The following is a 15435-nucleotide window of genomic DNA, read 5'->3' as shown; positions in this document are numbered from 1 at the left end:
CATTGGCAACTGGATTCTTTACCACTGAGACTCCTGGGAAGCCCTAACAAGCCCTACTTGTCTAGGCATTTTCATTTGGGGGAAAAATGCCACCTGTTCTACACGTCATACATATATATTGGAAACTGATTTTCTAAGTTACTCATCTATCCCTTGATCTATTTCCCAGTGAATGAAGTATTAATTAACTAGAAAATAAGGTGGGCTACGTGGGCTCTCAGATTTGAAAAAGCTTAAAAGTCACCCAGTCCTTTAGTTGTCAACCTTGGTTACATATTAGAATCACCTGGGGGAGCATTTTAAAAATACTAATTTGGGGGACATAAATCCGAATATATGAGGGGTAGAGCTATCTTGTCTGGTGCTTCTCAAGTGTTGCTGTAAATACGTCACTTGCACTTGTTACAGATTCTGAGGCAGCAGGTCTGGGGAGGGCACTGTTAAGTCGCTTCAGTCGTGTCCGACTCTGTGCGACCCCATAGGCGGCAGCCCACCAGGCTCCCCGTCCCTGGGATTCTTCAGGCAAGAACACTGGAGTGGGTTGCCATTTCCTTCTCCAATGCATGAAAGTGAAAAGTGAAAGGCAAGTCGCTCAGTCATATCCGACTCTTTGCGACCCCATGGACTGCAGCCTACCAGGCTCCTCCGCCCATGGGATTTTCCAGGCAAGGGTACTGGAGTGGGGTGCTATTGCCTTCTCCAGGGGAGGGCACTAGAGGCTGCCCTCTAACAAGCTCCCATGTGAAGCTCGTGCCGGCCACCTGGGGTAAGCAAGCATCTGGCCCAATATCTTCCGTTTTTAGAGAAAAGGCACAAAGTGATTTCTGAGGCCTTTGTACTAGTTAATGACACAGCGGGGCCTGGAGCAAAGGTCTACTGACTCATTATGCAGGGGCCTTTCTACTTTATGGAGTAGACTATTAATGTGGTATTTTAACTTCAGAGGAGGATATGTTTTCAGTGGTTTAATTATTAAAATAGTAGAAAAAACAGGCCAGGTCCAAATAGTACAACATGAAGAATAGATCTGGCATTTATCTGGGTCACTTAGAAAAAAAACCAAGCCAGTATTTTGCCCCCAGGTGATCTCCACTGGCTGACTGCAGAGTTCAAATTCATTAATCAACAATTGGCCCACTACTATACTTTGGACCATTTAGGTCTGATTGTAAAGTAGACATCAAAATCTGCTTAAATAAGCAAAGTATCAGTCAAAAAAAGGTAACAACTTGAAAACTTGCTTTCTTTTGGTTTGTGTCTTCTCATGAGAAAAAAGTATGTAATCATTATTAATCCTAAATACAAGGATGGTATGCAATCCAAGTACTATGTCAACAACTTCAGAGGAAATCAGAGAATTGTTTCAGTTATATGCTTTATGTTTTAGCTTAACCTAAAATAGTAAGTAAATGATCTTTTCCCCTAGTTTATCAACAGTGCATATAATTTGCATAATTCATTGCACACACATTAGAAAGCAGTAGCTTTCAGATATTCCCTTATAAACAGAAAATCCATATTTACACACTGTTTCCATACTACGTGATTTGACCAGGCATCTTAAATCAAGGTAAACCTTTCAAGGCCAAATAAAGGGGATTTGGAGAGGGTGGGGAAGGTTCCTCTGAGCAATTGGAAAATTCCAAGCAGACGCTTCACTTGGGCCGATTGTAGGTTTCTCGAGGTCACATGGGTCCTTAATGTGGGCCAGTGTCACACGGGATAAACTAAGGCCTCCACTGCACAGTGTTGGGGGCCAGCATGAGGCACTCCGCCCATGGCAAAGGTCATGAGGAAGGAGGCTCGACATACGCAAAGGCGGGATCGAGCCTCAGGAGTCCCCCTGGAAATCCTCGAGCATCTACCCCCATCACCAGAGCCTGCCTACCTTACTACTTTGTGCTCTCACCTACACCTCTGACTTTACGGGGGGCTGTCCCCCACCACCTCTTTCGGAGAAGGAGTTAACCTAGAGCTCCAGTTGATAAAAACCCCTGGGTGTGACAAGAGTGTTTTAACCTACAAACTCCTCTGAAGGTTCTCTAGCCTGCCTGACAGGCTTGTCCGGCCACATGTGATTGCTCACAGCCTCCCAACCATGAGAGGCACGAGATGCTTTAAACCTTCTAAAAACAGGTTCCTTAGAAAAGTTAGAAAATTATTAGTATAAGTATAATGGGCTGATTAGAAATCATATTGGTGAAGGGTTTTTCATTTGTTGAGCTGATGTTTACTGCTAAGTCTCCACATCCCCTGCCCTTATACACATTAATGAATATATAGAAGAAATAAGTATTAACCTTTGATATAAATCACGTTAGACCTTAGGCTAAGTAAATTCTTTCCTTAACTAAAACCCACTACACCCTCACCCTATAGGAATGTAACTTTATTTGGGTGGCGTCTGTTTTAAGAATAATCACCCCTGGAGAAATAAGTGTCCTGGTTGACTGACCGCTGTCACAAGGAGAGGGTCGTAAATTGTCAGCAGGCCCCCCGGCCAGAAGATGATGTAACACCCCTAAGACCTCTGTATACTTTTGTATGAAGCACCTGACTTTGATAAAAGTCAGGACTGCTGACCCCACGTGACTTTTGCATAACATCTCAGTGTATAAAAGTAGACCATGGAAAATAAAGAATTGGGATCAGTTTCTCGAAATACTGGTCTCCCCATGTCTCTCTCTCTCTCTCACTCTGGTTGAGTCTCCATCTGGAGCGCGGAACCCACCAAGCTTACTAATTTTGCCTGGGCTTCTAAGATCCGACCGGGGAGGCCTCAGTGTCTCCTCTCCTTCGGGAGAACGGAAGGACGCCTGCGGCCTACGTAAGTGGTGCAAGCTTCTTGTCTTGAAGTTTTATTGGTCCCCCGCGTAAACCAAGCTACTCAGCCTCTTTTCTCCACTGAATTTTCCTACTGAGCTATCCTCATTTTATTACTCTTTATATCCTTAATTAACGTTTAATTAAGCAGTTGTTCCCTGACCCTCGCCTACGCCGTCTCTGCTTCGAATACCCTGGATCAGCTGGGGCTGGACCCCGGCAGCACAGAAATTATTTTTATGGAAAAAGGCTCAATGCTGTTTGGAATAGGGTAGAGTGAAGGGGTGGGAGGCGGATATGATGCTTTTCTGGGGTCCCTCCATCCCAATCCCAGAGTTCATTCTGCAGTCAGAACCACAGGTAGGCTAAGTCACTCATTTACCTGTACCCAGGGGTCCTGGCCTGGTTTGTAGAGCCAGTGTGGGGGATATGGGGCTTCTCTAGGGTCCCTCCATCCCACTCCCAAAGTTGACTTTGCAGTCGGAGCCACGCGTAGGTTAAGTCACTCATTTACCTGTACCCAGGGTCCTGGCCTGGTTTGTAGAGCCAGTGTGGGGGATATGGGGCTTCTCTAGGGTCCCTCCATCCCACTCCCAAAGTTGACTTTGCAGTCGGAGCCACGCGTAGGTTAAGTCACTCATTTACCTGTACCCAGGGTCCTGGCCTGGTTTGTAGAACCAGTGTGGCTGCTCCCAGCCTGCATGGAACCCCATGGAACACTTAGACTCCAGGGTTTCATAAAGCCCACTGACTCGCTGAGTTGGCCTCCCAGCAAATCGTTCTTCTTTAGGATAACCAACTGAAAAAGGAAAACCCATACTCTAATAGCATAGAACCAAAACTACAAAGTACTCTGAAGGGATTCGGAAAATGGCAAACACAGTACTTAAAATCCAGAAGATAGATATATATACATATACACACATACACACAGAATATATGTAAAATAAACATATGTAAGCTTAATACATACGCATATATACAATACATATGAAATTTATATTTTCAAGAAACCAAAACCATCATTTATTTATACTGATCATCAAAGGTAAAGTAAAAATAGACGTAAAAGTTAAAATCACTGATGTGTTCCTCACATATTCACATAGATTCCTTTTTTGTTTTAGACGCATATCCTTTTTGGACTCCCTAACCATTCCCCAATGATGCACAGACTAAAAAGCATCTAAAGTCAGAGGTGCTGTAAGTCAATTCTGAACAGACAGACAATTCTGAACTTCACAGACAACAGTAAATTTGCACCTTACCAATATTGTTGAATCCATATGACTCCCTTGCTTTGGCCTCGGTGTACTCAGCTGTCGTCCACTTGCCATAGCGATTGGGATCCAGTTCTATCAGATCAAAAGGTGGTTCTCCGTGCAGGATCCAGTCACTGAGATATTTCCCGATGCCACCAGCATGGATTATGCCATATCTTTCAAATATAGAAATAAATACCCTGTTATTAACACATATTACTTTCCAGCAATGAAACATGTCCAAATATTTCACAAGACCTCAAAGCTGGAGTGTTCTATGCTATTCAGAACACACAATCTACATAATCTTTATACTATCATCTTTTTCCTCAAAAAAAAAAAAAAGTTTAAGCATCCAAATTAAATGTGCCTGACTTGGTAACTAGTTAGTTTCCACAGTTTCAAGAGATGCATGTCTGTAAAATAGCCTATGACTCTCAGCTAGTAAGGATCTTGCTCTAGGAGAATAGAGGCAAGGAAGCACACAGGCAGATGTACTTGGTACCTTATCTTGAGCTATGATTATTCTCACTAATAGGAATCTTACAAGAGAAATATGTGCACTCTGGTGTGGCACACCCATCCCTTCTCAGACTCAGTTTAGTTTGGGTCCCTTTAGCAACGATATCTGTACAAGGACTTGGGCCATTATCATAGAGGCACACAAAGAGGCAGTCACCCAAGGACTCATGGGGAAGAAGGGGAGAAACAGTGGCTCCTGTATTTTGCAACCAATGAGTCACTCGGTGTGGAGGATTAGCTCGTTTCTATATCCACATGAAGATACTTTAAAACCAAAAACCGGGCTTCCCTGGTGGCTCAGTGGTGAAGAATCCACCTGCCAGTGCAGGAGATACAGGTTCAATCCCTAATCTGGGAAGCAACTAAGATCAGGGAGCATGCCTGTAGATCTTATGCAGAGCTGAAGAGCAATTAAGCCCACTGGGTGGCTCAGAAGGTAAAGAATCCTCCTGCAAAGGGGGAGACCTGGGTTCGATCCCTGGGTTGGGAAGATCCTCTGGAAGAAGGCATGGCAACCCACTGCAATATTCTTGCCTGGAGAATCCCCATGGACAGAGGAGCCTGGTGGGCTATAGTCCGTGGGATTGCAGAGTCGGACACGACTGAGTGACTAAGCACAGCACAGCACAGCCACAGCTACTGAGCCTGTGCTCTAGAGCCTGAAGCTGCAACTGCTGAAGTCTGTGTGCCCTAGAGCCCAGGCTCCTCAACAAGAGAAGCTCTGCGATGAGAAACCTGTGCCCCACAACTAGAGGAGACACCACTTGCTGCAACTAGAGAAAAAGCCCACGTAGCAGTGAAGACCCAGCGCAGTCAAAATCAAATGAATAATTATTTTTTTAAAAGACCAAGAACATAAGTGGCAAATAATTTTATATCAGATGGAGGAATCAGGGTTTAATGTCACCCATGTGAGGTTCTACCCACTCACTCTTCTGGGTAAAGTCTTGGGTGGTTCATCTGCAGTTTAAGTCAAGAGAAGCTTTCAAGGAATTGGATGAGTAGGGAGTCATGGGGAGAGGACTAGGAGCAAAAAGGAGCCACATGAGCAAACATCAAAATGCAAGAAATTCCAGTACTCCAGATGACAACTACTTAGCCAGCACTGAAGCTTCTGAAAACATGGGAGGACCTTAGCAAAGACTGGAAATGCTAACTACTGTTTTCTACAACAAGATACCAATTTTACTATTTTATAAAAATGATTTATATCATTTGTTATAATGATGTATTTCCTTATATTTGTTATAAGGACATTTCTTAAGCAGGATAAAGAGATAGCAATTTATACTTCTCTAGATAATTTTGAAAGAGACTTGATTTGGCTCATCCAAATCACCCACAATCTCACTAAGTATCACGAAAGCAAAAAAAATTAAATATATGCTTAAAATAATTATGAACTATTTGCATAAACTGTTTATTCACTTAACCAGTTCCAGTGTGTGACTACAACTGTTATTTTGAGAGCTAGAGATACTGTTTACAAGACAGAAACTATATAAAGTTCTTTTGGCATTTGGAGGGAATGATGCTGAAGCTGAAACTCCAGTACTTTGGCCAACTCACATGAAGAGGACTCATTGGAAAAGACTCTGATGCTGGGAAGGATTGGGGGCAGGAGGAGAAGGGGACGACAGAGGATGAGATGGCTGGATGGCATCACTGACTTAAGTTTGAGTGAACTCCAGGAGTTGGTGATGGACAGGGAGGCCTGGAGTGCTGCAATTCATGGGGTCGCAGAGTCAGACACAACTGAGCAACTGAACTGAACTGAACTGAACTGAGAGCTTACCATTTACAAGGCATTGTTTCCCCCTAACATCTACCAGCTGATTTATGCTTTAGCAACTCTATTTTACCAGTGAGAAAACCAACCTGCACACAGGAGTTAAATAAGGTTGTCACACTGCAACAAAGTGCAGATTTAGGATACAAACTCAGTCATCTGACCCCAGTACACACTCTGTTATTGGACTTTACTTCTTTAATGGTTCTTTTTTTTTTCTGCCAAGACACACGTAACAGAATTTATATCTTTGGCAGACTCCTTGGGCATAGCCAGGGTTAGTTTGGTTTCATGTGGACTCACCACCAGACCATCATGTTCTTTATCTTTCAACAATGGCATGTGAGTAAATAAATAGGGCAGAGTGCTGTTGCTTAAGGCGAATCCTGCATATAATCTATTTATTTATTTTTATGTTAAAATGTGTTTATTTTTTAAAAAACTTCAAGGTTTTTATTTTATACTGGGGTATAGCTGGTTAACAATGTTGTGATAGTTTCAAGTGGACAGCGAAGGGACTCAGTCATACATATATATGTATCCATTCTCCCCCAAATCCCCTCCTATCCAGATTGGCACATAACACTGAGCAGAGTTCCGTGTGCTATACAGTAGGTGCTTGTTGGTTATCCATTTTAAACATAGCAAAAAGGAAATTTCCACAAACTTTAGCCCTATAACCCTTATTAAGTTATATGTAAAATCTCATACAACACATCTGCTGAGATGGATGAAACATCTTTTGAAAGCCCAGAGTGGTTGAGAGTGAAATGCATAGAGCAAGAGAGATCTGGGTATAATTCTTGTTCTGCCACTACCAGCTGTGTGACCTTGCAAGTTGTGTAACCACCCTGAGCTTTAGTCTCCTCATGTGCACACTTTATGACGCTGGTGGAGAATTAATTGACATGGCATTTTAAAGCATATAGGAGGCAAGTGATACACGGTAGCTGTTGGGTCCTTGTATAACCAACAACAGAGTATGCCTCTGCCCAGTGGATAAGATTTTCATAAGGAAGTAATGTATAACATGGAAGTGGAAGGGAACTCAATGAGAAAAGAAGAGTTAGGCTTTTCTTCTATGTCTAGCATTTATCTGCAGAACCCATTATTACATGGCCCAGCTGCTATGCCTTCTGAGTGTTTGTGTCTGCTTTTTTATAACAACTGTTAAGCTGTCAGGCATTACGTCTTACAGCACTCTCCTGTCTTTAAATTTGCTGTTTGTAATCTGTTCTAAGCCAAGATAACCAGATTCAGTTCAGTACAGCTCATTAAACATCTGGGGAGCACTGTGTTAGTCGCCTAGAAGCAGGAGAACTTGCTATATTTGGGACAAAAGTAAAACAGCTTTGACTAGGGTAATGAAAATGAGCACTGGCATATCTGTAGACAGTTTGCAAATATCTATTCTTTGGACTAAAATAACAGACAATACTGAAGTGTAATCCCTGGGCCCCTCTCCAGACTACTGAATCAGAATCTATAGGAGGGGGTTGTATGTGAATATGTTTGCTTGTTGGTTTTCAAATTCAGCATGTCTTTCATGGATTCTAATGACAAATAATAGGAATTTCATAGGTAAGATGCAAAGGAGGATGAAACACACATACAACTAAGAACAGAGTTGAGATTTTGCTTTTTAACAAGCCCGGTGGCTCAGTGGTAAAGAATCCGCCTGCAATGCAGGAGACTCAGGTTTAATCCCTGGGTTGAGCGACTTCACTTTCACTTTTCACTTTCATGCATTGAAGGAAATGGCAACCCACTCCAGTGTTCTTGCCTGGAGAATCCTAGGGACAGGGGAGCCTGTTGGGCTGCCGTCTATGGGGTCACACAGAGTCGGACACGACTGAAGTGACTTAGCAGCAGCAGCAGGAAGATCCCTTGGAGGAGGGAATGACAATCCACTCCAGTATTCTTGCCTGGAAAATCCCATGAACAGAGGAGCCTGGCAGGCTACAGTCCACGGGGTCACAAAAGAGTCAGATATGACTGAGTGACCCAACAACAACAGGTGATTTTGGTGCTCAGCCACATATATGGAAACCGCTGGCCTTCAGAACCATGGACTGGATCCCTGGTATAAACTGGAAGGGGTAGTCGACGTAAGCATTCTACTGTGTTCCATGAGAACTATTTTAGCAATCTCAACTTTTAAATAACAATAACGCCTTTTGGGATTAGGTCAGATTGGTCAGACAGAGTGAGGCACTTTGATCTGACCCTACCTGTCGTCCTTCCCATTCATCTCACAGTGTCTACAACCTGGGGAAATTACTCAGAACAATCAGAGCCGGATGCCGACATCAACCCCACACAAGCAGATACAGTGTCTAGGTGATAAGTAAATAGTGTTCTAAAGAAAGCAACTTCCTGATTACCTTAGTAATAGGTGTTCTATTAAAGTATAAATATCATGAGACCAGGTATACTGTCTGTTTGTTCATAGATAAAGAGCAATGATCCACAAAATGTATTGATTAAATCAATAATTCAGTGATTCAGTTAATTGCAGGATCAAAAAAAAATATTTAGGAATAAATTTAGCAAAAGAAGTGCAAAACTTACACTCTGATAACTACAAATCACTGTTGAAAGAAATGTTAAAAGTCCTAAACACATGGGCTTCCCTGGCAGCTCAGCTGGTAAAGAATCCGCCTGCAATGTGGGAGACCTGGGTTTGATCCCTGGGTTGGTAAGAGCCCCTGGAGGAGGGCATGGCAACCCCCTCCAGTATTCTTGCCTGGAGAATCCCCATGGACAGAGGAGCCTAGTGGGCTACAGTCCATGGGGTCGCAAAGAGTTGGCCACGACTGAGTGGCTGAGCACACACACAGCACACAAACAAGTGGAAGACATCCCTTGTGTGTGAATCACAAGACTCAATCTTGTTAGGATGGCAGCACTCCCCAAGCTGATCTACAAAAACGCAATCCCTATGGGAATCCTAGGTGGCTTCTTTAGAGAAATTGACAAGCTGGTCCTAAACGTTACGCAAAAATATGAGAAGCCCAAATAGATAAAACAATACTGAACAAGAATAAAGTTGGAAGAGTCACATTTCCCAGTTTCAGAACTTAGTGAAAAACTACCGTAATCAAGGCAGCGTGGTACTGGCCTAAGAATAGACACACAGGCTAAGGAATAAAATCGAACGTCCAGGAATAAATCCATACTTATATGGTAAACTGATTTTTTTACAAGGATGCTGTGGGACCATAAAAAATAAATATTTGGCCTTTGTCCTCAGTTCCTGGCATAGAGCTCCTAACACTTTTGGAATTTATATTCTTTTGTATGCTACGCTAACAGTTGGCTTCATGGAGAGGGGGCAGGGGAACCAGAAGGCTTCAGAATAGAGGCTGGCCACCAGAAGTTCAATCACCAGTGATCAGTGGTTTTAATCCATGGTGCCTATGTAATGAAGCTTCCACAACAACTTCCAAACCACAGCGTTTAAAGAGCCTTTGGGTTGGTGAATCGACTGAAGTGCTAGGAAGATGATGCACCAGAGAGGCTCACGAAGGCCCTGCAGCAGGTCCTGCCTCCCAGACCTTGCCCTGCGCTTCCCTTCCACATGCACTGCTCCTGAGCTGCGTTCTGTAGAATAAGCAGGTAAAACTAAGTAAGTTTTTCTTGAGTTCTGAGAGTCATTCTAGTGAATTATCAAAACTGAGGAGGGGTTGTAGGAACCTCCAAATCTCTAGCCATTCAGTCAGAAGGACAGGTGATCCCTGGAAGTTGAAACTGGCATCTGAAGTGAGGATGGTTTTGTGAGACTCAGTCCTTAACTAGTGGGGTCTGCACCCTGAGAGTGAGCAGCAGATTTGAAGTGAAACTGTCGGCCACTCAGTTGGTGTCAGAGAACTGGAGAATTAAGTGCTGGGTGTCAGAAGCAACATCAGAAAAAAAGGCATAACAGATGCCAACACTATTTAGTGAGTAAAGAGCAGTCTTTCAACAAGTGATGCTGAGACAGTTGGCTATCCTCAAAAGAATCAAGCTGTGTACCTACCTCACAGCACATACAAAAATTAACTCAAGATTGATTAAAGACCTAAATGTAAGTGTTAAACTATAAAACTCTTAGAAAAAAATAAAGATATAAATCTTCATTAACTTGGATTAAACAATAGTTTCTTTTATATGATATCAAAACTACATTCAAAAAAAAGAAATACATACACATTTTGGGCTTTATGGAAATTAAAAATTTTGTGCTTCAATAGATATCATCAAGAAAATTAAAAAACCCAAAGAATGGGGAAAATTTTGCAAATCATGTATCAGATAAGGGTCTTGTATCTAGAATAAAGAACTTTTACAACTTAACAATAAAAAGACTAATAATCTAATTTCTTAAATGGGCGAAGTATACAAACGGATATTTCTCCAAAGAAGATGTAAGAGGGATGCACAAAAGAAACATTCCCACATGCACAGGCCTACGTATTGACTCTATAGGTGATTCCCTAGGCTCCCAGTTCCATTTACCTTCCAGATTCACAGCTCCATCTGGTTTTCTACCTCTGGATGTTCTGAAGACTTAAACTTAACACTGTCAAAAATTCAACTCATTATCTTCCTGGTTGTTGCTTCCTTTGACCTCAGCAACCACAGGAGTAAGTTGGAAAGGTTGCCATCATTTGCTCCTTTTCTCTCTCCCTTAAAACCTAATGCAATCTGTCACCAAATCTAAGTAATTTTGCTTCCTATCTCTCAGTCCCCACTGCTGCTTCCTTAGTTCAGACCCCAACCTCTCTACTGTCCTAGAAGAACAGCACCCCAAGCAGTCTTGTGCCTCTGGTCAGACTTCCTGCCTTGTTCTCAGCTCTAGCCCAGTGCCCAGCAGTAGACCTGGCACAAAGCTAGCCAATCACCAAACATCAGTTGAATAAATGGCCAAACAAAATGGGGAAGGAAAATAGAATATTAGAAACTGTGATCTGACAGTAAAATAGGCTTGACATTAATATTCACCAAATTAATGGGACAAATGTTAGAGATGAAAGATCAAATGGGTAATGGAACCATAAATAGTAAGCAACTTGAGTAATCATAAAGAAACAAATCATGTTGAACAAATATGAATTATGGTGAAAACTGCATCAGATATATTACACATTTGATATTTTAAATTATCTTTGTCATATTGTGTTACGAAAACATCCATGTAAAAGTGGGGCAAATTCATCTATCTGAACATTTCACAGCATGAAAGGAGACATAAATAACGGAAATGGCAAGAAATATGCAAAGAGAAAATTCCAGGAAATCACTGCCCTTCTGTGAACAAATCTGTCAAACCTATACAAGTCAAAGTTTTAAGACTGAAAATTTTTATTCTTTTCACGTCATTGCTCATGAAAGGGAGAAAACTCTCTGCCTCTCCCTCGTTTTCCATTTTTGGCCTGAGATTATGGGGCAAGACTTCTCTAAAATATGTAACTCTAATCAATGTTGAGTTACACAGAGATACTCACCCGAAACCTACAGCCACCCAGTAGTTTCGGACCCCCTGGTGGGGCCCCACCATAGGCAGAATGTCAGGAGAATAGGTGATGGGACCGTTGACGATCCTGATGATGTCAGCCTTTTTCAAGACTGGAACCAAGTCCATGGCAGCTTCAACGTGTTCCATGATTCGGTCTAGATCAGACTCAAAGAGCTCCTTTCCAAAACCTGAAAAGAAATGGCAGTGTTCGGACAGAAAAGTAGAAATATCGTGTGACATCCCTGATATGTGGGATCTAAAAAGAAATGATACAAATGAACTTATTTACAAAACAGAGACAGACTCACAGACTTAGAGAATGAACTCAAGGTTGCAGGGGGTGGGGGGGTCAGGGGGCGGGGGAAGGGATCGTTAAGGAGTTTGGGATGTGCATGTAAGCACTGCCTTATTTAAAGTGGATAACCAACAAGGACCTAGTGTATAGCCCAGGGAACTCTGCTCAGTGTTACGTGGCCTGCTGGATGGGAAGGGAGCATGGGGAAGAGGATACATGTATATGTGTGTCTGAGTCCCTGTGCTGTCCACCTGAAGCTATCACAGTATTGTTTCCAGCTAGACTCCAGTACAAAGTAAAAAGTTTAAAAAAAAGAAAAAAGAAATGTCATTGCGGTGAGGATACCACACCTGTCCTGACATGTGCTCCAAAGTGACTTAAATCCCTGAATCCAAGCTTGCATTTAAAGATGGCCTATAAGGAAGTTACTTTTCTTTTTTCTTTTTAAATTCTATGTTTGATATTTGCTATCAATAGATGAGTATTGTTATATTACCATATTATATACTGAGAATAATAGGTATTTCTTGAAACATTAAATCATGAAAGGTAACCTTTATAATAGAACATTTTATTTTACTCATATTAGCAGTTTCCAGTATTTAATCCAATCACAAATTTAAAAACCAACAATAATAACTTGGTTTGTCAAGAGAGATCTTTTATCCTTCAATTAACTATAAAATTCTGTTTCATCCTTTCAGGTGAGGGCAAATGGGAGTTTACAAAGTCGTGTCAGGACACTGGGGATAAATGGAAAACCTCTTTAAGATGCAGATGATGGACTCTAGACACCTTTTAACTCTCAGCAGGGAAGAAATGGCAAGGAGGCCTCATTCTTCAAGCCCCCTGCCACACACACACGGAGGACTAGAACACTGGGAAGAGTCAAGGTCTTGGGACACAGTTGTCTCCTCGGTTGTGAAAGGCACCGTGACTCGGGGCAGGGCCATGGATAAGCTGCTAAAAGCATGCCTTCAGTGGTGCTGGCGGCGTTCCGCACAGCAGCCAGCCAGCCCCTTCTTGCTCCTCTGTGGACAGTGTGTCGGGTCAGGGAGGCCTGCAGATCATGAGGGTTAGACCCGAGCATGTGGGCACCCAGGGCCAGCCAACAATCTGGCTCTTCCTCCAACCTGAATTATTTAAATATTTGTTCAACATTTATGTGGCGGAGAGGCTGCCAGCACAGGGGAAGAACCTAGAGGTAGGCTCCCAGGTGGCAGCTCAGCCCTCCCTCTGGGATCGGAGCTACTCCCCTCAGGCCCAAGTGTGCAGAGTCCACTGTGCAAAGCCAAGCCCTTAACTGGCTGGCCTGACGTCTGTGGAAGGTGGTTTATCATGTGCAGTAACTGGGCAAAGATGTTCTTTGAAGACTAGGAGGGAGGGACTCACTCTGTAGCCCAAGCAGCTTATCAAAGTACAATTCCAGAAAGTACTGTCATCTGCATTTCTTCATATTCTCTATAATATTTGTGTGCCAATGACATTTTAGCTCCTTCTATAGATTAAAACCCGAGATACCTCCTTAGGTGACCCAATCCTTCATCTGGCTTTGCAGAAAAGTTTCATGAAAAAATTAAAAAAAAAATAAAATTAAATAAATACAACAGGTTCTTTTCTCCCTTATAGAACTTGAAAAAGAAACTATGGTACCTCCAGAGATAGCAGGGAGGCCTAAGCCTTTTCCACATCCATTTATGCAGCAGGAGACAGCTTCAGTTCGCAGTTCAACCTATCCTGTTCTGCTGTAGATTTCAAGGCTTTCATTCTTAACAGGCTGCATGCCTATCTCTGATACCTGTTGTCTTACCAACTGTCAAAGCACAAGACGGGCTGTGTACGAATCTAGAAACTAGACCAAGTAAGCAGAGGAGTGAGAAGGAAGTGGGGAGGCAGGAGGTTGGTGTGGCCAGGTAAAAATTACCTGAGGCTTTCCAAAGCAGCGGGGAGAACTCTTTCTCAGCTTTTCTAGCACCAACTCTCTTTCCTTACTCCCTGCTGTGATTGTTCAAAGGGATATGAGAACAGAATTTACCTCAAAGCCCTCACCTCCAATGTTCCAGGTTATCTATTTGATAGTCTAGTATCATGGTGTCATTTTTTTCTACAAACAACCCAGAGCAACGGGAAGGACAACATATACGTGTCTGACTTGCACACGCTTCTATTTGCTGAACCCACCTGGGGGGACTCCACTGGTAACCCATGAGTCCTGAACTTTCATTTTCTCCTGACTCTCATATGGACCAAACAAAAGCCCATCCCTTTCCTGTCGGAGGTAAAACGATCCTTCCAGGTCACGGAGCACCGGGAGTTCCCGCTTTAAAGCTTTCACTTCAGGGATGGTCGATGTGATAATATACTGATGTTGAACCGGAATGAGAGGATGTTCTAGTCCAATCATCTTACCTACTTCACGAGCCCAAAATCCTGAAATAAGAAAAAGTATTAGAAGCTGTCACTTCACATAAAAATGTACCACAGATGCCATTGATATGGCTATTTCAATTAAAATAAAATATTTAGAAGAATTCAGTACTCATGGCAAAGTCTAAAGAATGTCATAACAACACCAATGAACTTATCCATGATACAGAAATAGACTCATTGGCATAAAGAACAGACTTGTGGCTGCCAAGGAAGGGGAGGGACTGAAGGGGAGTTTGGGGTTAGTAGATGCAAACTGGTGTGTATAGGATGGATGAACAACAAGGTTTTAGTGTATAACACAGGGAACTATATTCAATATCCTGTGGTAAACCATAATGGAAAAGAATATGAAAAAGAGTGTATGTGTGTATATGTGTGTGTATATATATATAACTGAACATATACAGTTCAGTAACTGTACAGAATAAATTAGCCCAACTTTGAAATTCAACTATACTTCCCTAAAATTAATTTTTAAGAAATGAAGGTCCATAACAACTTTAAACTTTTTGTAATTGCAAAACTGAATGGGGGAAGAGAAGACAATATTTTATACTACCCCAGAGTTCTGAAGAATCTAAGGGAACTCCATTCCTGAAAAAGTATTTTGCCTATAAGCAAAGGTATGGGGGGGAAAATTCTTTGAAGGAAAAAATAAACAACCCAAATAAATACAATGTCACAAATATTAAAAAGACAGTAATGGACTGACCTTACTTGTATAACAGGGAGGTCAGGCAATGAAAGGGAGGTCAGGCAATGAAAGAGACCCCGTGTAGCTGTGACCAGCAGAATACTATGCATAATAAAACTCTGC

General features: G+C 42.3%; 1 protein-coding gene across 4 annotated transcripts in view; it reads right to left on the bottom strand.

The window, feature by feature from the left end:
• Positions 1-15435, bottom strand: part of DMGDH (dimethylglycine dehydrogenase) — an 86204-nt gene that overhangs the window by 48995 nt on the left and 21774 nt on the right. For all 4 annotated transcript variants that reach the window (XM_025296364.3, XM_006053962.4, XM_006053963.4 and 1 more), the window contains 4 exons: positions 14370-14618; positions 11883-12081; positions 4092-4261; positions 3469-3622 (listed from right to left, as the gene is read on the bottom strand). In XM_025296364.3, coding sequence (XP_025152149.3) covers positions 3469-3622; positions 4092-4261; positions 11883-12081; positions 14370-14618 — 772 coding nt within the window. The remainder of the gene's footprint in view (positions 1-3468; positions 3623-4091; positions 4262-11882; positions 12082-14369; positions 14619-15435) is intronic.

The sequence above is a fragment of the Bubalus bubalis genome, chromosome 11 (assembly GCF_019923935.1).
Source record: "Bubalus bubalis isolate 160015118507 breed Murrah chromosome 11, NDDB_SH_1, whole genome shotgun sequence".
In the NCBI taxonomy this organism is placed as follows: domain Eukaryota; kingdom Metazoa; phylum Chordata; class Mammalia; order Artiodactyla; family Bovidae; genus Bubalus; species Bubalus bubalis.
This window is presented reverse-complemented; position numbering and strand designations above follow the sequence as displayed.